The 21,763-nt window shown below is 46.2% G+C and overlaps 9 protein-coding genes across 13 annotated transcripts; 4 read left to right on the forward strand and 5 right to left on the reverse strand.

The window, feature by feature from the left end:
* Positions 1 to 2,416: 2,416 nt before the first annotated feature.
* Positions 2,417 to 6,154, reverse strand: FOXG_06892 (uncharacterized protein). Of its 5 annotated transcripts, XM_018385524.1 has the most exons (5): positions 6,107 to 6,154; positions 5,357 to 6,050; positions 5,245 to 5,304; positions 4,213 to 5,187; positions 2,417 to 4,136 (listed from the first exon to the last, which is right to left on the reverse strand). In XM_018385524.1, the coding sequence occupies exons 2-5, from the start codon at positions 5,481 to 5,483 to the stop codon at positions 3,613 to 3,615; spliced, it is 1,686 nt and encodes a 561-aa protein (XP_018242939.1). In that variant the 5' UTR covers positions 5,484 to 6,050; positions 6,107 to 6,154; the 3' UTR covers positions 2,417 to 3,612. The 5 variants fall into 5 exon arrangements, with proteins under 5 accessions (XP_018242939.1, XP_018242943.1, XP_018242942.1 ...); XM_018385528.1 differs by having other exon boundaries at positions 2,417 to 5,187; XM_018385527.1 differs by having other exon boundaries at positions 4,213 to 5,304.
* FOXG_19448 (uncharacterized protein) lies at positions 2,580 to 2,678 on the forward strand (the record flags this gene model as incomplete). The annotated part of the gene is made up of 1 exon (XM_018399662.1): positions 2,580 to 2,678. The coding sequence occupies one exon, from the start codon at positions 2,580 to 2,582 to the stop codon at positions 2,676 to 2,678; it is 99 nt and encodes a 32-aa protein (XP_018242944.1).
* Positions 6,155 to 6,515: 361 nt separating the features above from the next.
* Positions 6,516 to 7,113, reverse strand: FOXG_06893 (uncharacterized protein; the record flags this gene model as incomplete). Its single annotated transcript, XM_018385529.1, has 2 exons — positions 6,516 to 6,958; positions 7,104 to 7,113. The coding sequence occupies 2 exons, from the start codon at positions 7,111 to 7,113 to the stop codon at positions 6,516 to 6,518; spliced, it is 453 nt and encodes a 150-aa protein (XP_018242945.1).
* Positions 7,114 to 8,016: 903 nt separating this feature from the next.
* Positions 8,017 to 12,767, forward strand: FOXG_19449 (uncharacterized protein). The gene has a single exon (XM_018399663.1). The coding sequence runs from the start codon at positions 8,505 to 8,507 to the stop codon at positions 8,805 to 8,807; it is 303 nt and encodes a 100-aa protein (XP_018242946.1). The 5' UTR covers positions 8,017 to 8,504; the 3' UTR covers positions 8,808 to 12,767.
* Positions 9,107 to 10,063, reverse strand: FOXG_06894 (uncharacterized protein; the record flags this gene model as incomplete). Its single annotated transcript, XM_018385530.1, has 3 exons — positions 9,107 to 9,174; positions 9,360 to 9,644; positions 9,958 to 10,063. The coding sequence occupies 3 exons, from the start codon at positions 10,061 to 10,063 to the stop codon at positions 9,107 to 9,109; spliced, it is 459 nt and encodes a 152-aa protein (XP_018242947.1).
* On the reverse strand, positions 11,393 to 12,319 carry FOXG_19450 (uncharacterized protein; the record flags this gene model as incomplete). The annotated part of the gene is made up of 5 exons (XM_018399664.1): positions 11,393 to 11,431; positions 11,496 to 11,829; positions 11,893 to 11,972; positions 12,163 to 12,205; positions 12,282 to 12,319. 5 exons carry the CDS (start codon positions 12,317 to 12,319, stop codon positions 11,393 to 11,395), a joined length of 534 nt encoding a protein of 177 aa, XP_018242948.1.
* Positions 12,768 to 16,155: 3,388 nt separating the features above from the next.
* FOXG_19451 (uncharacterized protein) lies at positions 16,156 to 17,358 on the forward strand (the record flags this gene model as incomplete). The annotated part of the gene is made up of 1 exon (XM_018399665.1): positions 16,156 to 17,358. The coding sequence occupies one exon, from the start codon at positions 16,156 to 16,158 to the stop codon at positions 17,356 to 17,358; it is 1,203 nt and encodes a 400-aa protein (XP_018242949.1).
* Positions 17,359 to 17,785: 427 nt separating this feature from the next.
* On the reverse strand, positions 17,786 to 18,392 carry FOXG_06895 (uncharacterized protein; the record flags this gene model as incomplete). The annotated part of the gene is made up of 2 exons (XM_018385531.1): positions 17,786 to 18,069; positions 18,134 to 18,392. 2 exons carry the CDS (start codon positions 18,390 to 18,392, stop codon positions 17,786 to 17,788), a joined length of 543 nt encoding a protein of 180 aa, XP_018242950.1.
* Positions 18,393 to 19,566: 1,174 nt separating this feature from the next.
* Positions 19,567 to 20,571, forward strand: FOXG_06896 (uncharacterized protein; the record flags this gene model as incomplete). Its single annotated transcript, XM_018385532.1, has 3 exons — positions 19,567 to 19,723; positions 20,240 to 20,334; positions 20,392 to 20,571. 3 exons carry the CDS (start codon positions 19,567 to 19,569, stop codon positions 20,569 to 20,571), a joined length of 432 nt encoding a protein of 143 aa, XP_018242951.1.
* Positions 20,572 to 21,763: the final 1,192 nt, after the last annotated feature.

Consider the following 21,763-nt stretch of genomic DNA (forward strand, 5'->3'; position numbering starts at 1 on the left):
AACGTCACGTGAATGCGGGTACAGGGTAGACAACGAAGGCTCAAGAGTCAAGTGCTGTAAGACGACATCCGAATTCATCCTCACCTCAATTCATTCTCGTAGATCAGATACCTATTCAAGCATGTCTGCCAAATTTCAACTGCTGCTGATAACATCACAAGTGTCTTCAAAAGTATAGAATAAGCATTCCTAGCTGCCATTATGTAGGCTGATCTACATTGTCGATTTTGATCAACCACCAATCAAGATTGCATTCGTTAACATCAAAATAGCCAAGTAATGAATTCGGGTTATTACCGCTGTCTACGGTCTCGATTTAAGCTTTCGGCTAGTTTATGACTAGCTATTATAAATTCAAGTATTGCAATATATGCCGTTTCTTGAACTTGGCACACAATTCTGTCATCTGTCCTTTCCACATGGAGAGCTTGTCGCAGATACGAACAGCTTCCCGCCCGTATGATGAATAGCCTTCTATATATGAAAAGCTAGTCTTGCTTCAATAACCGACGAGATTGAGGGTCTTTTTTGTCTCCACCAGCGGTTTTGTCATCCGTATACTCATCATTCGCACAGGACGCAAGCGCTAGAGGTTCATGAGCCTTAATGCTACTAAGCTCAGTCAGTCCAACCCATAAGCAGGATTGTACTATAAGTTGATAAAGCCGTGAGGAAGATTTGACTGCCTCTCGTGATCTGCAATCTGGTTAGAGAGAAGCTTCCGATGCTTTCTGCTAAGGGGCATACTGACCGAGATAAATGATTGGATACGGATCGATTCAAGACCATTACCAAACCAACCGCGCCAATGTAGACTGCCACTGCCACAGGAAGACCAGATGACTCTATAGCCAAGACAGCACCTAGAAAAACAGATTGGGCGTATATGGTGGATTGAGATTGAACCTTGGTCAATCTAATTCGCTTAGATGCGAAGATAAGCAACCGGGTATAGAGGAAAGCGTGCAGTAGTTTGACAACAGCTCCATGCAAATTGGAATCTTTGCGAACGATCGCCATGACAGCCAGTATCGGTCGTATGATGGCGGGCGCCTGGTAAGCCGCCCGTGTCGTTTCATTGCCCCTCAATAATGGCCTGGCAAGTCTCAGAGTTGTCAAGGAATGGATCAAACACAAAATTGTGTCCATAATGTCCGGCAGGACAGTGCCCTCGGTCGCACGGAGATAGTACCTGGCCAACTCGATGACACCAGACAGTATATGCAGTGTCAAGGTAAAAATCCTTTCCTGATGCCAACTGGCACGGTAGACTGGTAGACTGCGGCGCGTATGGTATACAAAGATTAGGACGTAGACCGAGCTGATAAGGAGACGCTGAGCCCCAGCCTCCAGCAGTAAACCAGCCCATGGTAGCCATGGCTCGGTTCTGCTGTCTTCCATACTAGCGGTCATGTTCTGTATACCCTGGGGATAGTGTGATAGCGACCTGAGATGCGTGGATTTCGGTACTCTGGAGGCCGACAAGATCAGACTTCTCGGTTACTCTTGTCAGCAGTAGGTTAAAGCTGGGGTCAAGGCAACGACGCTGCTACCTTCCGTTTGCGCTGTCAAATGCTCAATCTTTAGACCGTGGTTTTGAATGAAGGCTAACTTTGAGGGCAGGCATGGCAAGTAATACTTATCCTGCTTGAAATAATCACTTCCTACGTGCTGGATGGCCAAAAAAAGACGAGAGTCAAGAACCTCACCGTACTTGAGACTAATTGTACATGTGTGACTCCACATATCCAAACGTCCATTAAGATGGCATCATGAGGAAAAGCATTCTGATACAGATCGGTCAAAACCCGCCAAACTGGTTACTATCAGACACAATTAGCTAAAAGGGTAGATAGGGTCATAGGCTTGCACCCGGACCAGGCAGTGGCAAGTCGTAATCGCATTCCAGATACCATGTTATAGATACCTTCGCTATTTACATACATAAAACCTTACTGACCGATCAAGTCTATGCAGTACGGTGATCTTGCCATTAGCCAACCTTCTTATCATCACGGTTATCTTTGGTTATTATCAATAACTTTTAACTACGAATGGGATAGGCGAGAGTGATTAATTCCCTCAGGACTGTCATTACTTGAGCCTCCATTATGTGCCCAAGATGTTCGATTACGGTTCAACGGAATAGATCGTGATAATAGCTAGATGAATTGGTCGAAGACATTATGGCTTGCTGTAACTATGAGCCATATGGCTTTGATACGGGACGAACAACAACCGGGCTTGAAGGGATCAACTGTGATAAAGTAAAAAAGCCATAGTCTGCAATGCTTTAGAGGCCATATTTTGCTATGTTTTCTTTTCTTTTCTTTTCTTTTTTTTCCGCCATAGGTCCTAATACTCACATAGCCTTCACTTTAGGCCATAATTCTGAAAGCACAATTTCCGCTTGTCACCTCTGAATAGTGCAGTAAATTATCATTCTGTTCTTTGTTAACTTGTTGACAAGCCAAACTTGTTTTTTACGGCTTGCAATTACTTCAATAACTCACAACAAGTAGGCGGAAATTCCTGCCTCATGACATTTCGTAAATACCTCAAACAGTCTCACCTAGGACATGGCTCCTACCGAATACGAGAAGATGATAAGGGAGCAACAGTCTTGCCATCTGTTGAGCGAGATTCTTGGTGTTATCGATGGCACAAATTTGGAATGAAACTACGGTTCAGCAAAGTCACGACGCCATTGTTCTCTAGAAAAGTAATACAAGACTTTGAGCGATCTTCAGCACCATCACCCCATTCATTTTCAAGCCGAGAGTCATCCATAGACCAGTACAGAACAACCCATCTGCCCAGTAAATAAGGCTCCGCGTTAAGCGGCGATTCAGATTCTAGGTCGTTATACCTGACTGATATACGTTAGAGATACAACCACGAACCGTGTCCTGGGGGTTGTGTTTCTGAGAATGTTAAGCGGGAACGAAATAATGTCACTAGAAGCATGTTGGGAGAAGGGAAAAAGAGAGAATATAGAAGGGTATCTTGGAGATTAAGGGCGCGAAACACAGATTTGTGTAACAAATTCAGCTTCATAAATGTATATACGTACAACGAACATGTCTTCATGTACAAATAAATGACTCCTACTTAGTCCCTGATTCAAGGTGCTTGTGTATGTTATCCATTCTTGTACCTTTCATCCTTATGTGAATTTTCTACGATCAGCATATCGTTCTAAGGCCAGCTGGAACAAACCCGTTAATATTCCTGTTGGGCGCCTGGATATTTCTTATGGAGTGAGAGATGAAACTGTAACTCTTCGATACTGTATAATTATGGTAAGGATGATGATTGATATTTAAATTGTAAGTGACAAGGTGGATGAACTACTCTTGCGTATGGCAAAGACATGGCTTCTATATATTGGAGTGAAGGCACCTGATTCTTCAAAATTGCTTTTTTTCTTTTTTTTAATTCTTTTTCACTTGAATTGAATTGTATCGCTATCTCGAGACCGACGGCTTGCGGGCTGATCGAGCCGGATTCCATCAATTAATTCCTCTCGTGGTTTGTTTTCTGTTCAGATAACATAATGAGAGGGCTCTTTGTAGGCTCAGCCAATCAGCTGCTTGTCCAGCTCTTCATTCTTCAAAGTTTCGGTTTGCATTTATCAAGACTTGCTGGGGGGGAGAAGCAAAGCAAACTTTCTGTAAAGTTCTCCCACTTCTCTTCGGATACGATCGGCGCCGTTATGTAATCGTCGATCGGATCATGATAAAGGGCCTCCGATCTAATTTGAGCTATGATTGTTTCGTACTGCTCGTCTACCAGGGGATCTTCGCATCTCACTCTGGATACGTCTTGGGCTGGTAAACGGATCAAGGCCTTGCCGGTAGATAGACGTTCGTACAGTTCCAGGACGTCCGGTGAGATCCCTGAACATTGAGCGGCCTCGTAAGCCATACGGTGACCGATCGTTTCAACCAACGGTCGGCAAAATGGAAGAATGTGCTGATTGAAAGCCTCGGTCCGATGCTTTCCGTATCCTCCAATCTCCGTAAGTCTTGCTTGAATTTCGGTCATCAACCGGTGCTCTTGCTGCGCTAAAGGCGCTAACGCGTTCTGGCAGGTTGGAAGTTGTAGTTTGCCGCCAAGGAGCTCGGAGACCAAACCTAGGAAGAGAATTTGTCAGTCATTCATTCATTGTTAAGTCAATATGGCGAATGTAAAGAAAATTTAGGTACGCACGAATACATAGTACCATCGTGTCGCCTTCGGCTATGGAGTTCCCCTGAAAGGTCAAGTCCAGTTCACTGATCTGATTGAATGCAAAAAGGCCTCGCCATCCGCACCTCTCCGCGAGTTCCCCCAAGACCCGTGATGCTTTGATCACTGTCGCTTTAAAGATGGTGCCAAGCGCGTGTTGCGTCGGATGGGCAGGGTCCGGGCACATGCTCACAGCCCAATGGGCGAATGCGGTCAAAACCTTGCCCTGGACCCATCCTTCGACGATAGGGCGCTGCTGAGTGCTGAAGCCGATGATTGGCATAGCCGAATGCCCATCGGGCGCCGTGATAGTTCTTCGCTCGCTGTAGAGAGAAGCTATACGTGTTCCGACTCTGATAGCCGATATGCCCATGATGGAAAGTGACAACGTTCCAACAGCAACACGCCGAATATGGCACAGAAACTCAGCACGCTCACTCTTCGGCTTAGCGGGTGAACCAAGCAGGGCATTATAGGGCAACCGAACACGATTAAATGTCGTAATTGCATGATCCAGTGGTTTGGTACCAGGTCTCGTCGGTAATATTCGCGACGAGACGCCAGGTCGCATCGCATCTGCGTCGCTGAGAGACACAATGAAAGGCTTCACGCCTTGGCTCTTCCCTCGGACCATCAGACGGGCGAAAACAATCGCGACCCGTGGTATTCCACAGTATGGTGTTGTAGGAGGCATTACTTTTGATGCTGCTGTGGTAGGAGTATGTAACTCGAAAGAGCCATCAGCCTGCAGCGTTGCCGTGGTTTCCAGGTTGCGAGCATCTAAGCCGTGACCAATCTCCGTCAGCATGAACTCGCCACAAATTTCAAAACTCAATAGCTTTGTGAGTAAGTCTTGTAGGTCTGGACGCTCCTTGGCGAAATGGCTGAGCGTTCCTATGCAGAGGTTCACATGAATTGCTGCGATAATGAAAGCCGTCATATCGCGAGCGGCAATCACTTCATGGACTCGTTAGACAATAACACTATGCGAAACCATCGTCTGTTAAGGCTTACTGTCGAAATGAAAATCCCAAAACCTCTTGGTCAACTTCTCGATATCGTGCAACGTCAGATCTACCATGCGACGATCTTAGCCTAGTTCGCCGAGAAAGATAGTTGTACGCACCGCTATGTCGACACATCAATTTGGCCCTCTCATAGTGCAACGCCACGTCTACTGGCCGTGCGGGGGGAACAACATCATAGTCGCGTTGCCAAATCTCTTGGTCGAGGATCGTCTTAGAGTGGAACATTTCTCTCAGTAAAAATTATATCAACGACTCGATGCTTTCAGAACGATGGCAGACTCTTTGTCAATATGAATGGGTTCTTCGCAGGTATGTGTTCGTTGGTTGATAATGAATCTTACGAGGTCAGCCTCCACCGGCTTTTAGTAAGTACAGGTTTCGGCAATGTTTGACACATTCTAGGTATTGACATCATACTTGTCCAGCGCTCAAAGCTGGCGCTAAATAAACGTTCGAAAACAGACGTCGGTCGATATAGGCGCATCAGCTGTCAGATATGGGAACATGGGATAGGTTGGATGAATTCGCGATACTCATTGTCTTAGCCAATCTATGAAACGCCATTATCGGACACTCTTCCTTGGGTGGTGCATTAATGGGCGAGGATTGGCTCAAGGGGTTTCCAGTAATTTGAGCGCTTGGTAAATCAACCTGGAGCAAGATAGACTACATCGTTCAGTCCGGAAGTCTCCTTAGCCCTACCCCTAGCACGGCGCTCGGTCTTCTGAGGATTTGTCTTGCCTACGATCATCTTGCACTGGGGCAAAGATAAAAAATATCGGTAAGCTTTGCCTATGTTGGATCGTTACTGTACTGTACTGTACTGTACTGTACCGTGCCGTACTTACCAGAAATAATACAATGCAATATCAATCGGAATTGTGCCAATTTAGTCCTTAACGCAATCGACATACTGGTCTGTATTGCCGGTTGTGGTAGTCTGTTTCATATTTGCGTGGTCGTAGATCGCCTAGGATTTAGCATTACCTTTTCATATTACTATAATTGATGCATAATTAAGCCTCATTTATTCCAGCTCTGGTGGAAATGACATTCGTTTCGGGTCAAAGATGTATGAGCTAAGCTAGATATTGTCGAAGACGAGAGGCATAAGCCCCTACCCTAAGGTCCCGGACATCTCCCAATGGTGGTTTGTACTCTTAGGAGACGACGTTTAAATTAAACTTGGACAAGTCGCTCCCTCTGTTTCTCCGTTTAAGTGTTGTTGACTCACGCCAATGCCTCTTGCGGTGTTTTTTATGTGCTACTTCTGACTTGCAGGCCGCTGACGTCGTTATCTGTCTCGACGCTGTTGAATTGACCAAGACGAATCGAGATCCTAATGTTCCTCCAGATGCATATCGCTGATAATACTATTAAAGTCATGAGAACCAAGAGTTCTATGACTAGGTACGTAGCAAATCTTGCCGTAAAGCTACTGGTGTACCACACGAGAAGGCCAACCAAGATCTCGAGGACGACGAGATCGACCAAGAACAGAGGTGTTGACGTCGCAATGAGATCGAGCCTCTGAAAACAAGGTTTTGATCGGTGAAGCGTAATCCGGAGCATTATGGCGACAATGGCGGTCATTGTGGCGCTCATCAGAATGGCGACCACGGCGGAAGATTCTTCGGTCAGGCCATCAGTTCCCGCCACGGCAAGTGCTGTAAACGTGAGCGATATTGTGCCCAGGTTGGCTGTAAATAGCGAGATGTAGTTATAATGATGCGATAATCTTGCAAGAACATGTGTTGACGAAGGGCCCAGTTCTCTCGTTACTATCAAATCGAGGTGCTTGTCAGGCTCAGAAGATACAAAGCAGTATACTCTCGTCGGACTTACGTTGAAGCATTTCGACGTATTTTGACGATGAAGGCAGAATTTATTGCCATTGAGAATATAGGAGAGCCCAGCATACATGTATGCACTATTGTACAGTTTTGAGAATGCGTATTTTCCTCCTGCACAACAGACTTGCGCAGTGTAAAAGGCCCCACATAGTATGCACACTGCATTTCCTTGGACTGTATATGCCTGTATTGCAATAGAAAGCCGCCTACTTCATCATAAAGCAGACTTGGACTGTTTGGAGCGTGACCACTTCAGGACTAGCCCTCGTGCTTCGGTCTACTTTTGATGTATATCTCTTTTATGGCCAAAAGTGGGCTTATGCGGCAATTTGGTAGCCTAAAGCTGGTACTTGAACTGAGTAAGAGGTGGATGCTCGTACCTGAAAGCCCCACCTTATGTGTAAGAAAGAGAATGTTGTTGCAAGGAGGAAAATATCACTGTTTACTGTCATACTGTATGATTTAATCGACTTGACGTTCACATCCCCACGATGAATTTGGGACTGACCACATCAAAGGTACAGTCCCGGCCGAAATTAGAGGCCGCTTGCCTAATTCAATAAATGTAAGATAAGCTTTCGCGCGCGGGCCGAACCGTAGCCCATCTGGCTTACGACAGTGTACAGAGCACTGCAAAAACCGTGATGCTAATCCTGTCTCCTTGTAATGCCTGTCATTATCGCATACTGTCATCAAAACTGACCAATTATGGCTCACAAATGGTAGAAGTCATTTGATTACATGTGGACGCATCCAGAATAAGCCCTAAATTTCTGGCTCGAAATGACTTTCCAAGAGGCCAAATCGGAGCGCAGGACCTTGCTCTCCATGACGTCATTATGGATAAGCAATCGACAACGAAGGTCAATACCTCCCCTTGAACGAGGTCTATTCTGGATGTGGAGGGATGAAGAATTATTCATCATCTCTACTGAAATGAAAAGTGCTTGAGAACTACTATAATTCGTCGGTTATTATCCGGTCTAGGTTTCAATGACTGTTATTGTTGCCCCTACGCAAGTCAATGGTTCATCCACTCTAAAAGCAGAACTGAAATTGGCTTTAATATGGCGGCTACCACGCATGTGCGGTGTGAAAGATGAAGCATGCTCAGGAAGCATAGTCATACAGAACAAGACGTATCTTGACGTCATCAGCGCCCGGCACATCTGCCCCACAGTCACTGCTGTGCGGTCTTGTTTGTAAAGGGTCTGAAAGTGATGACTCGCTCTTCAATCCAGGAAAGCTATAGCCTCCAGCGTTCGGCCAGATAAGGCCCGGGCTGCCGCTGCGCATGCATATATGAGAAGACCTCTCCGTCGCCTGTGACTATATAGACTTACTTGAAAGCTTTTTTAATAAAACGTATACATTTGTACTTGCTAGTCTGGCCATGAATACGATCTCGTACAAATTATGTGGCTGCGCGCAATCTTGCCAAAGTGCCAAGGACCAGGATGCCACTGACCCTTACATTCCATACCTACCTTCGTCAACCAATACGTCGGCCGATCTAATATCATCCAGGGACGTTGGAGACGTCTGTGGCTCAGGCCCAGGTGATCAGCACTCGTGGCTCATAAGGGCCAACAGTTGTCTGATAGAATGGATCTGTCCTGATTGCAAAAATCCGGAACAAGGCCTGTTTTTCGAATGCCATCATTGTAGACGCGTAAGATGTAGTCGATGTGTGTAGACTGGAGGTTACGCACGACTGGCGACCTTATATGCGTAAACCTTTACGCTGCACATTGATTTCCTTCTCTTTCTCTTTCCTTTCTCGTAGTGCTTATACTGCAGTAAGCATGCTCCGAAATCCAACAGGAGACGTCACACCTCGCTTTAATAATCCGCCAAAAGCCCCTGCATTCTTAGATGACATACCGTCAGTATCTCTGCATCAATTTGCTTTTATATCTAGCATCGAAGAAATTTATTCTTTACCACAAATGTTACCCTCCATCTCAATTCTACTAGACTTGGAATTCGATGAACTCATGGTTCCGAACATAGTTTGAATATATCGACGTCGACATCTTTGATCATAGCCGCGTTCAAGAAAACTGGATTTATTTATTTATCTATAATCACCATATCCACAATAAAATCTCTCAAATTATTAGACTGGTAATGCGAAACTCCTTATACCCTCTCATTTTGTGCTATGCTGCAAAACAGTACACGCGGCACATCCAAGATGAAGATCTCCTCAACTAGCGCGATGAAATATCATCTTTCGGAAACATACTAACGTTGACTGTTCTAATGTAATCCTGGTGAATATCCCCGATTGTCAAGTTCAGCAGATCTGTGGCTTCTAAGAGCCTGTAAAAGAAATCCCGGTGATATACGGCGTCCTCCCGCTGCTGTCTGGCTTCCTGCGCGAGACGTTCGTTTTCGTATTCCAGTGTGGCGATAGTTTCTTGCAACTGCACCCGGGTGATTGCGTCGTAGGCTGCACTCGTCTCCATCATGGAGAGCTGGTGGCTCAGTAGAGCTACGCGCTCAGTTACTTCGCCAGACTCCATTGCATCTACATTGAATGTTGGTACGCAGAATGGTGGTGGGCTTCCTGAGCGCAGTTGACTGCCTGCCAAGTTGCTCTTGGTGAATGACACGGCATAGAAACTTCTTCCCACTTCTATACAAAGCTTTTGGTATGCTTCGGTTTCGTGGTTCTCGAGATCCTTGGAAAACAAATGGGCTACTTCCGTCGTATACATCCAAGTGTAAGCATGACTCTGCTTTGTCGTCAAACTAACTTCGGCGGGTTCTACCTTGACACCAGTTCTGCTTTCTACTATTGTCAGGCAAGCAAGTTCTGCTCTTGATGGTTATGCACTAACCAATGTGTGCTGCAAGCCTATCCCTACATCTTCGTAAGAGCAGCCCATCCTCGCTTGCTTCTTGACTCATATCGCCGGCTGCTTTATGTAGATCGAGTCTCTGCATCTTGAGACTGGTGGACCGATCACACTTTGCGTATACACAAGGCGTGCCTATGGATTTCTTCTATATGGTATCTTCTGATTCGGCAAAATGGCTGTGGCACAAGTCGTCTTCTTATTTAATTCATAAGATGCCATGGGAGATGAGTGTAATTGTATTGTAGGATTCCACACACAGAAGTACGAATATAGCGGTCGTTGTTATGTTACAATACACTATACATTCTCTGAGGTCCTTTAGAGTCTAATAATGAACCATGACCGTCAAATTTGGAGGTCACTTTTTGGCCGCGACTGGCAGCGCAGCTAGATCTGATCAGGCGACAAGCTTGAAAGTTCACGATTCACTATATCTGTAATCAGACTCCTGGTCGCTTGTTCTCAACTTCTGGCCTCATACGATCCACCAACCCTGGTATTTCGTCTTTGCGATACCAATAGCCTGCTTATGACCCTATTCTGTGTGTCCTGCACGCCCTGCATCCAAAGAACAGTAGCCTTCAGAATGTCTAGCTCCCTGCTCATTTCCTCCATTTTCTCCTCCATACTAACATTTGGACCAAATGAGTCGCATGTCGGTGCGTCGTTCAATGCTGGCTCATATTTGCTAGAAGTGGATTCGGGCTTTTGGGCTTCCGAAAGTGGACAAATTGTTTGACGGGGAGTACCGAGCGACCCATGGCTCGACGGACTGCAATAGTCAGGCAGATCATGGCAATAATCCAGATTCGATTCCTTGCTCTTTGAGCTATGACCTCCGAAGTTAAGGGGTTCTTGAAGCATTCTGATCACCAGCTGTTCCACGACGGAAAGGGCGAGACGATGCAGTCAACTTCCCAAGCGAACCAGCCATATTTATAGCCATAACCGGAGCTGCATGGACGCCGTCCAGAGCTGAGTCTCTTAGTGTTTGACGGATCAATGTGATCGCTCTCAGGAGTTCCATTTCTGGCTTCTCTACATGGAAACAGGTTCAAGATAAGAGGTGCCAGGCGGGCCACTGCTTTACTCGACAGCATATTCAATTGATCTCATCCCCACCCAACCATCTATCCAATGGGGTCTGGGACGCTTCAGAAGTACAAGATAGACCCTCATGCCTCTTAGCGGCGAGATCAGAATAGATTACTGCTACGTAGTTGATTTGTATACTGTTCCTCAACCCTGCGACCACTCACGGTCACCCTCTTGGTCTGTCGGTATTTCAAAGCCAAACCCTCAAGGCTTCCGGTGCAAATGGGCGTTTCTATACTGCATACGTTGTCATATACTCCACTTCTTCGCACCGCCATGAAGCGAATCACGCTCCCGTTGTGGTGCTCGAAAGGTGTCATCACGACATTGACACATACTGATCTAGGTAACGGAGCATCTAACATAAGAAGATTGTCAGTATCACGTAAGGCAGGTGATGAATGAAACCAAGACATTCTTACTTTCTGGGGGCACTTTTTGCAGAGCACATCCACTTTATGCCTAGTCTTGTGACCTCCAAGCCAGGTAATGTAGATCATCAGGGTTTCTTCGCTATCTCCCTCGCAGCCGTCGATATGGAAAGGCTCATGTTCCCAACTACCTCGTGGAGGTTCCCATGCCAACTTTGCTGTGCGGCCTGAGGGGACAGTTCGATGGCGTTCATTCCTCCTGCCACATCCAATGCCACGCGTAGCGACCGGTGGACTTGGTTTCTTCTTCACAGACCTTGGGACTCTCTTCCGTCGCTTGGCGAGGCTTTCGAAATATTCTCTCACCAACATGTCGTCTTCAATTCTGTTTCCGAATTTCAAGGGTCAGCTAGGCAGAGCGTAGGGGCACGAAACAGGCACAACTGACTCGAGATTCGTCTGGGGCTCCCACGTCCACTCTTTGCTGCTCTCATGGCCTTGCCATTTCACTTGGAAATACACGCAGCCCTGGTATCTATCAGTGTCGTGCCAGCCTAGAATGGTAGAGGCGATGATGGCCTAAGCAAAAGCATTCGTATAACCTAGGTCGTCCCTGAAATACGAGGAGCAGAAGGTGAATAGCCAAAGGTTTAGGTGGCGCGCTAAACGCGACGAACAAGGTAGAAAGCAAACAATCAAAATTTAATATAGCCCTTACGTCTTCAGCAACGAAGTGATCCTGGATGGAATCCACTAAGTATCTAAATCAGATCAGTATGAATATAGCAGTCCAGGTTACATGATTTTAGAGAAGCTGTTGACAGACGTTTCACTTACATGCCGTCATTTTCATGGTTATCATCTGTTTTAGCCATAATGGTCGTTTGTCCAGTTTAAAAACACTTGAATACTGTGCTATAGAATACTTTCATCTGGATGAGAGTTGAGTAATCGGTAGGACAACACGGTATTGCAGAAAATACGATCATGAACAATAGAAAAGGTGATCATTGAGTCGAATAGAAAGAAAGAAGGAGACTATCCTGATTCTCTTAGTAAACAAATCCAAGACTGGAAGCAAAAATGGCCGTAGGATAGTAGTAGTACACCTGGATGGGAAAGGTCCCTGAATTGCCATGTGCCGATGCTTTACGTAGACAAGAGCCCCAAGCGGGCCCACAACTCGACGAGAAGATCCACTTATAGACAATGGAAGTAAAAGACTCCCGTAGCCATTTTTGGCCGGTCTAGGTTTTCTTTGTATTCTTGTATTCAACCCTAGACTACAGCTTCTATTGAAACATATTGCGCCGATTATATAAATATGAGCCCCATGCTGCTTCGTGCCCTGAGCCTGCCTTGCCATCTGCTTGCTTCCAATAGGCACTCCTGTGGTTGCACGATAACAGCCAAGTTCGCGTGCGCCATCAATCCAACTCTCGCCATGAACTTTAAAATCCTCGCGTGGAGCTTTATACTTATCCAAAGCGCTATGGCGCTGCCAATTTCCATCCATGAGCGAGAATTGTTAGCCAATCGAACAGATACAAAAGGCAAAGACCAGTGCGCGGAAGAGTTGAAATTCTCAGAAGGTACTTCGGATGCATTCAAAGCTATTGCTTGTCTTCTGCATTATTCCTCCCCTTGAATACAGGGGATGAAGTCGCCAAATTAAGTGTCGATGCTGGAGAGAAGAAAAAGAAAAGAAAAGCTGGGAGTGAGGAATCTTTTTTGTACCAAATGGCGAATTTTGACACACAACTGATATGTACTTCGTATATTCCGAATTTGGTCTAAAATAGAATGCTATTGCTTTGTCCTCGCCCTTACGTAAGATGTATATTCCTACCGCTCCGAGGGTCTTGTGCTTGAAGGATTCAAGGTGGGAGCACACTTAGTCGGCCACTGGTTGCGGATTCTTACACTGAAATTGGCCGTTTGTGGTCAAATACGGGATCTTTGTTCCGTTACTTGGATATTGGCTGATCAGTAGAAAATGGCCAAATTTGATCCAAAATCTTAGATCAAATAAGGCCAGGAAGATGATATAATGATTTACAATAAATACCCTTTTGCTGTAGAACTGCCGAATTCGCCACAGGTCCTTAACAACAACAAAGAAAAAACGAGCGTTCCCTCATTTTATTTGCAAGAAGCTTTCTTAATTAAGTCCCGAGGCTGTCAATCGCCATGAAAACTCGATTACGGAAAAGTTTCGCTACCAAGAGCGACATTACTGACGCTGGTGGCCATTCATCCACGCAAAAGAAAGGGCCCAGCATTCAATGGGATTGTGCTGACATAGATCACATGGAATTTGACGAATCAGCAAGTACATATCACGTTTTTCTCAAATGGCCAAATGGAGATGTATCGGAACACCCGAGAGAGGAGATTTATGACAAGTGTCCTCAACAGGTAGGTCAGAACCAATTCAGCAGCCTACGGTTACAATCTCATAGTTTCATCAGATGCTTAGATTCTACATAAGACACATCAAATTCGTTTGAATGAATGGGAACTTTGAGTAATTCTGTAGTTGACACAAGCAAGTCATCTACTTTGTGGGTCAGACGCACGAAGGATAGATACAACCGTCCTTCATCATTTGACAGTACAATACAATATAATACAATTTATTCCGCCCGGCGGCTTGTGTTGACCGATAGAATACTATTCACTAATGCTTACATACAATGCCTACTGTAGACTCGTCAAATCATCCATACCCTAATCAGTCTCTGCCTAACATCCTATTCTCTCAATATCATTGTGTCTCCATACCATCCACAATTCGCTATCTACTATAGTGTCCTTAACTCTCTTGGAGTGCATTTTGACTCTCGATTGGGCAAGCTTGGATGATAAGGTGGTGGGCAAGCCTCGTGGCAAGATGCTTCGTGGTAAGATGGCAGGCGTACTTGGGTCAGGCCAGCTGCAGCCGTCGTTACCATTGTTGGTCCGGCAAAGCTGAGCGTTGGAAGCCGATTTGCATTCTCAAGACGACAGGAGCACCATGGGCCTTTGTGTACGTCATGTTTGCGTAAATCATGTGACTTATCCCACCATAGACATGCAGTAACCCCCATCACATTCCACTTCGACGTATCCTCAAGTAAAGGCACTTCCTGAACTTTCTCTAAGAAACCTATGACCTTTTCACAGCGGCAGCGCCCGGTATGAACCTGAGTATCCTTGAGAAATTTAAGGATATCTTCAGGTGCAAGGACTCTCCTGTCTTCAAAGGCCACCGGGTTGCCCTGGTTATCCAATACCTTGTGTCTCCTCCAGAGCCACGCATGCCCCAGGAGTGAGATTAGCAGTCTTCGCCGAGCATAGTGTAGTCTCTGCTGTTCTTCCGGGACTTTTCGACTTGGCGAGTAAAAGAGATTGACCATAAATGAAGATACTTTCTGCATACCTATTTTAAGGGACCCTTCATCTATCACTTTAAGAGAGAAAGAGCCATCCTTATTTAAGAAGACTGTAGAGGCAACAAGCCATGGAACAGGCTTAAGGTTTTCTAACGACTCAAGTTCTCTTATGACAGCGTCTCTCATTTCTTGAGGGCCACAGTAGATAGGCGCGCAAAACACCTTTTTGGGGAGCGGTATCATCTCTAAAATGTAGCTACGACGAGGAGGTTAAAAAAGTATAAAGAAATATCAGTAAGCTTAAGTTCAGTAGATAACTTGCCATCTGGTCATCTGGCTCTTTATATTGAGTTTTAGGCCTGGCCAACAGCGTGCATGTCATCTGAAATATGACGACTAAAGAAACATACTGTCGCGGCCTCAACTTCCCGCATGACGGCACAATACCGCAATACATGACCTGTCTATCCTTCCCTATTCTGATTTTCAAACTTGAAATATACTACACCCACTTGCTCATTAATGCAATATGTATGCAAATTCGTTGATAGATGAATATGTCTTTCGATTAGAACTAGTCAAATCTTCTAGGAGACAGACGGTCAGAAGAAATTGGTCTCAAGAGGGGCTATTGATGGCCGAGCACAAAGGCACTCCCATGCTGTTGGGGCCGAAAGACGCCAGGGGCCGTACCTGTCGTACTAGTCATGCATGTACTAAAAATATCAATTTGCCAACCGAACTGGCATGCGATACCTTGCATTCAAGGACGTTGCGCGTGGGATTTCGCTGCAGCAAACTACCTTGAAGAGTCGTTTAGAAAAGAAGCTAGAAGAAAAAATGAGGACCGGACTTTCGACTTGAATTTCTCTACACGTCATTTCTTAACTGCTGTTGCTGCCCAGGCGGCAAACATGTTATCATCCAACGTTGGTGCTCTAGAGTGACGTGCTTTTTTAGGCTTTTCTTTCATCTGCTACGGCTAAATCTATAATTGCCTTACGTGATTGTGCATCGCAAAGGTTATTCATTGAACCTTTTGCACACGGTATCTTCTTTGCTTTTGAAAATGGCATCGTCGTCCTCATGTCTTTACCCTCTCCTTTCCCGAGGTTCGCAGCAGCTACGCCCAGCGTCCGAAATTTCAAAGGCAAACTTTTTGGTTGGGCCGATGTGGCGAAATATAGAGCAGTTGGCCTGGCATGATTTCCTCATTACCTACGGAGATTATCTGTATGATCGCAAAGGTATGCTCGCTTGGTGGTCAGGCTTCGCTCTCACAGTCGTGCCGCATGCTCTACGGCATTTGCAAACCTATACTGTACAGAAATGACGTCATGAACCACGGATCCTCATCCGTGTTTTATGCTATCGTCCACTGCCGAGACCAGCATGATGCGTTGAGCATCCTCGCGGCTGCCAAAGAGGGAGGGGCCGATTTCACAAAATGCCAGGACACAAGGAAATCCCATCCTCTGTCCTTTTATCGCGTCGACGCAACTCTCTTCTCGCCACTTCATCTGGCCGCACGCAGAGGATTGGATGATATCGTTAGCTATCTCATCGACCAGGGTCTCGATGTCGATGACAAAGAGGGCCTGCATCTCACCCGAAAGACACCACTAATGGAAGCGATCCTCAACCATCAAGAAACGACAGCTGTGCTGATAGTCCGGCGAGGCGCTTCGAGAGGCCTATCTCCTCCAAACTTGGAGGCATTCCAGGCAAGCATACGAGAAGGTCTGACATGCTTGGTAAGGATCATCGTGGAGCGGAACGGAGTGGATGTCAATGCCGACCTAGGATACGGATGCACTCCTTTGGTGCTGGCTGTCTGTCATAGAAAAGGACCGATGATACCGACTTTACTGGAACAGGGCGCCCGTGCGCTACCTGCGATGCGACGATTTTGCAGTGACAATGCATTTTTATCTATTCTTTGGTTGCTAGACTCGGGCTCTTCACTTTTGCGGGGATCCCTGAAAATCGACGAGACGTCGGAGCTTATCTTTTCGATTGCCACGGAACGGGTGTCACCATCCCAGAAGAATCAGCAGATTCTTTCTTTGGAGAGGCTTCTGAAATTACTCTGCCATGATAGACAAAGTCTTGGAAATGTCATGGTATCTTCCGCCAGTGATTTTGAAGATTTCCTGGATGCCCTCTTGCAGACGGTATTATCCGTTGATCACACAGACACTCATCTTGCCAGTCTGTTCCAGAGCTGGGGTGCGCGAATCCATACAGGAGTTTTCCTTCAATTATGCAGGATCTTGGGTTCTTCGCTCTTCACCGAAGATATCCGGCGTTGCCTCCGTCAAAATCCTGGACTGCTTCACTGTTTCGATTTCGTGCATCATTATTCTTTGCATTGTTCAGGCCCAGCAAGAGGCTGGGCAGTCAGCTACTTTCTCAGTCGAGTGCCTAGCTACGCGATACGGCTGGTGCAAGAACTGAAACAGCATGGTCTTCCGTTAACTCGGAGAGGCGTCGAGATGTTGGACCTATCCAGTTTGGAAAACGGAAACGCACCAGGATAGGGCAGCCCAGTCTGGATTTGTGGCTTAGCGCGAAGGCAACAAACATGGCCTCTGGCGCCGAAGGAACAAATACCCGTGGACTAAGCTCAAATTTGAGAGTTGAATATTAATCGAAATACGAGATACTGACTTCTCCCCTTATCATCTGCTTACAACTTGTATAGGGGTTCAAAAGTGCCATACCAGGTGATAGCGACTCGGTTCCAACGTTAGTGGGCGCTAGAAATCGACAAGCTCGCCAAGCACTCGGAAGGATGGCAAAGCCAAAATGGGCGTCAAAGCCAAAATCCTACACTAGGGGGTGTTGTTCGGAGAAAATAGCTGTCATCTGAAACTCTTCATTCCTGATGCCACAAAGCCGTCATGCTTTCTATCTACAACGACATAAGGATAGTGACAGCACCTTCCACCAACTTCCAACGAGATGCTACTTGCCCTCATCCTCTGAATCCGTCTGAGTAATCCTGTCTTCATCCACAGTATGCTCTTCGCTAGGTGTACAAGGGATGACTTGTGAACATGATAAATGTAGGTCATCCGATTCCATTGGTGCCGTTGGCGTATTTGGTGACTTATGGTGAGTGGCAAGCTTCCAATGTATACCGGGGCCCGGATGTGTCCGTAGCGAGTATATCTGGGTTTCTTGCGCCGGCGAACAAGGCGCTTGAGTATGCGAATTTCTCTGCTCAACTTCTTCATCTCCACTGCCAACTGCAGCAACTGCGCAGGTTCAATAGAACTTTGAGAGTCTCGCAAGGCTGGGTTGAGTACAGACCTTGACCAGCATTTTGAGTACTTTCAAGATAACCGCTAGAAGTTGGATCTGTTGCCGTTGAGCTGACATCAAAAGATCTATCGGCTTGGTCGGGACACGGATCTTCCATGAGCGAGGTCCACAGGATGTCGGATTGCTGGCTGAAACTCATGCCGGTATGATCGTTTGTAGGCTTGATTGCGCAGAATTTCAAGTGAATAGACGTAGTGACAGTAGATATAGTGATGGTAAAACAAGAGATGCATGGGAAACAGATCATGATCTTCTGCAGGGCCGACCGTTTGTCACCTTTTAAATAGGGCCAACCTTTTGCTGTATCTTTACACCCCCTGAGTCGAACTATCAGTATCAGCAGGATTGATCCTGCATATCAGCCCTTAGGTCGCGAGGACCTATATCCCCTTGCCTTTCCTATTACATTTCTCCCCCGCCAAGTAAGTCATGTTACTTGTATGGTGTGCTTCTACATTTGAAATTCACGCAACTACTTGAGTCACCTTCCCTTTACTACTTGAAACATACATCCATTCCGGAACCAAGCTATCCCTAGTACCCAAGACGATACCACATCATCTCCCAGAGATTGAGGAGGCCCATGAAAACTGAAATTGGTTGAGCCTAAGAATCTTTCAGCCTGGCTCTGGTCTCGAGGCATACTTCGCTTATGGTGAGGATTCGGCTCTGCATGAGACGGCACCTAGATGGGCTATGGGGTGAGCGAGGCTTAGTGCACCTGAGGACTTGGTTCAGCATCAGAATATCATTCACGAGACAGCCAAGGATTCACAATGGTAACTGCTTGATGGGAAAGAGACAGTGGAGTCAGGCCGAGTGTTGTCCCGACCGTGGGTTTGACGCCCACTGCGGTACACCGAAGAATAATTTTTAAAGGCCTGAGAGCCTTCTTACCGGGATCCCTTGGAGCAAAGAGGTTCCTTACCGGTTATTGGAGCCCATCCATACAGCTTCATCAAGGGGGGACGTTGGGCTATTAGAAAGAAAACCTGACGGTACGATGCTGCGCCGTCGTATCCCTGGTTGATGTGGTGGGGCTTCCAATGAGATGCAGTCCTCCTCACTTGACTGTTAACTACATTCTCCTTTATCCTTCACCTGTAATCCCACACGATGTGTTGGATGTATGGCGGACCTGTTGAAGTCATCAAATCGGGCGCCCTGGACTGTTCCATCCCCGAACGGGATTGGTGATTACTCCTAGATCATAATCACTTCGGCCCCACCTGACCCCATCCCCGGCCCTTGCTAAGAGATTTGCTTATTCACCCAACATGTCAAGCGTACATTATACCCATACCGGTATCTTTGTTTCCTGATTCCTGAGTAACGTGGTGAAGTACATAAATATCTATTAATACCCAGATTTCTCAAGATTTCGAGCAGTCCGGTATCTTTGCTGCTAGCAACATCTCGCAATGCCTCATACCCAAGAAAACTATCGTGTAGGTTCGCCATGCACCTACCAGCAACCTCCTTTTTTTCTACTGCCACCCATCGAACTCCAGCAACCACAGCCCAACGCGCAAGCTTACTATCCTCAACTGATCAGCTCTCTCTATGGAAATAATCTAAGTGAGTTCGCTACGCCGTCATGCATCGACCCTCGTTGGCTTCATGATCTCTCTTCGACAGTAGGGACGTATCGATCGGCCGCCTGCCACTTATTTCATCCTGCCGATCAAACGCAGACAGTTGGTTTCAGTTCAGACATTCCCGATATATCTACTTTCACTTTCTTCGATGCAAATGAGATTATGCCCTCGGATTTGAGGCGTTCAGGGATCAACAAGTAGGAGCTAGTCGGTCACGGCCAAGAACCTCATAAAGCTGAATGCTGACCGACCAACCTTAGATTTCATTTATCGGTAATTTCGAAGAGCCCATCCCTTATTTCCAGAGTCCCAGTGACCACGCCAAGCAGTCACGGAGAGAACTCTTTTAATACCAAGCATCTGACTTCTAACGCTACGCTCCGTGAGTACAAGAGGGGGTCGAGCACGGAAGAACCGCAAAGTACCAGGGCTCTCAAAAGGCGCAGGTTCAGTTTGCCTCATTCCGAGCTGGACGACTTCAAGCTTCCCTATTTAGGGAATTTTCGATACGGGGATATGGACAACCGCAGAAAGGTCGCACTTGTCGACAACTCGTCCTCTTCATCACACCAGACGAACATAACAGATCAGGTGAGAGATTCCATATGCACCGCAAATGCATTAGACAGCTAATGATCAGAATATTAGGGACAAGGCGATAAGGTCGATACGTTCGCCCAGGATCCGCTGAGACCCGAAATACCAGCAGGAGATGCCACTTATGCCATACTTGAATTATCTAAGAGGTATCGTGTGGTCTCAAAGGAATCTATTGACATACTCTATGCGACAAAGGCTAGAGTTCCAGCGGAGACTGTCTTAAATTAATGTACTTACTGCGGGTGGAGGATCTCACTTGCTTGTGGATCAGACCTGGAATGACCTTCAATTCAATTGGGTTCTTTGATGCAATGAAAGCAGTCTTCGCTTCGGGACCCTTTGAAAAAGCAACGCCACAAAGGGTTGACGTTCATTTCAATTTATATACCTCTTAATGCTAGTTTCTACCCTTTTTGGCGATTACTTGTAGAGGAAGTGAAAGTCAGGTGCCCTTCCTCAGGTCTTTAAGTCATCTAGTCATCGCACTATATATACTCAGCCTTGATCATAAGAGCGCACCAGACTAGCTGAAGCTGTACGTGCTTAAATGGGTTACCGAACACCGGGGACTTGGCTAGGCGCGTCGACAAGGACAACAAGATCATTCGCGATAGGCAGAACTAGGGTGGCGTTCCATTCCGATATCCTCCAAAGCGGAAATCAGTACGACTCATATCAAGCAAAAGACTTGGCCGCTAGATTTCCAATTGCTTCCGCGGGGAAGCTAGACCGGGTTTGAGAAAGGCAAAGCGAGAACACTGGAACGTGACAGTCAAGGTGTAGGAAAATATTCTCGTATGTCGAGATCACGATACTGGTAATTTCAAAATTATTATTCATCGAGAGGCAACTGAGAGATATATCTTTACCTATCTTAAAAGATTTCTTGGACTCTCGGCGGAGACAATTACCACGATCCTGCACAAATGATTGATGATAGTTAGCAAAATCGCCTTGTGCTCCTTGTGCTAGGCTCCTCTTTCGTGTTAGGTCTTGGCGTGCAGAACCGTTGTTCAGAGGTGTACAGAAGTTTCCACAAACCCCTTTTTTGTTTCCCTCTCTGTCAACCATATCTCATCAACTTAGCAGTTAAATTTCAAAGGCAAAAAAAAAGGATTGAATCGATTGTGTATTATGTGCTATACCGCTTGACTAGTTGTGTTGTCAAACTGTTCGTTGCTTTCGGAGAATATGATCGATCGGGTCAACTCCGAAAGCACTGAGAATACATCGGTGTCTGAGAGGAACCTATTGAAGGAATCCCGCTCTGTGGCGACGTCCTCCACTTCCACGATGCTGTAAATCCTATCGTCGAGTTTCGTCCATCTTTCCTTGGCACTTCCTTGTGGTTGTGTCTCGTATCGAGCGACAATTGATTTGCGCATTTTTTCAATCGGATCTCCATCTGCAGACCTAGGTT

This window comes from Fusarium oxysporum, chromosome 3, assembly GCF_000149955.1.
Source record: "Fusarium oxysporum f. sp. lycopersici 4287 chromosome 3, whole genome shotgun sequence".
Classification (NCBI taxonomy): Eukaryota; Fungi; Ascomycota; class Sordariomycetes; order Hypocreales; family Nectriaceae; genus Fusarium; species Fusarium oxysporum.

Excerpts from the sequence above, each read along its gene's own strand:
- FOXG_06892 (XM_018385524.1), bottom strand. The coding sequence starts at position 5,483 with ATGTTCCACTCTAAGACGATCCTCGACCAAGAGATTTGGCAACGCGAC. Across the intron at positions 5,305-5,356 it reads ATTGATGTGTCGACATAGCG|ATCTGACGTTGCACGATATC; the intron begins GTGCGTACAACT and ends GTCGCATGGTAG. Across the intron at positions 4,137-4,212 it reads CACGATGGTACTATGTATTC|GTTTGGTCTCCGAGCTCCTT; the intron begins GTGCGTACCTAA and ends TTCTCTTCCTAG.
- FOXG_19449 (XM_018399663.1), top strand. The coding sequence starts at position 8,505 with ATGAATACGATCTCGTACAAATTATGTGGCTGCGCGCAATCTTGCCAA.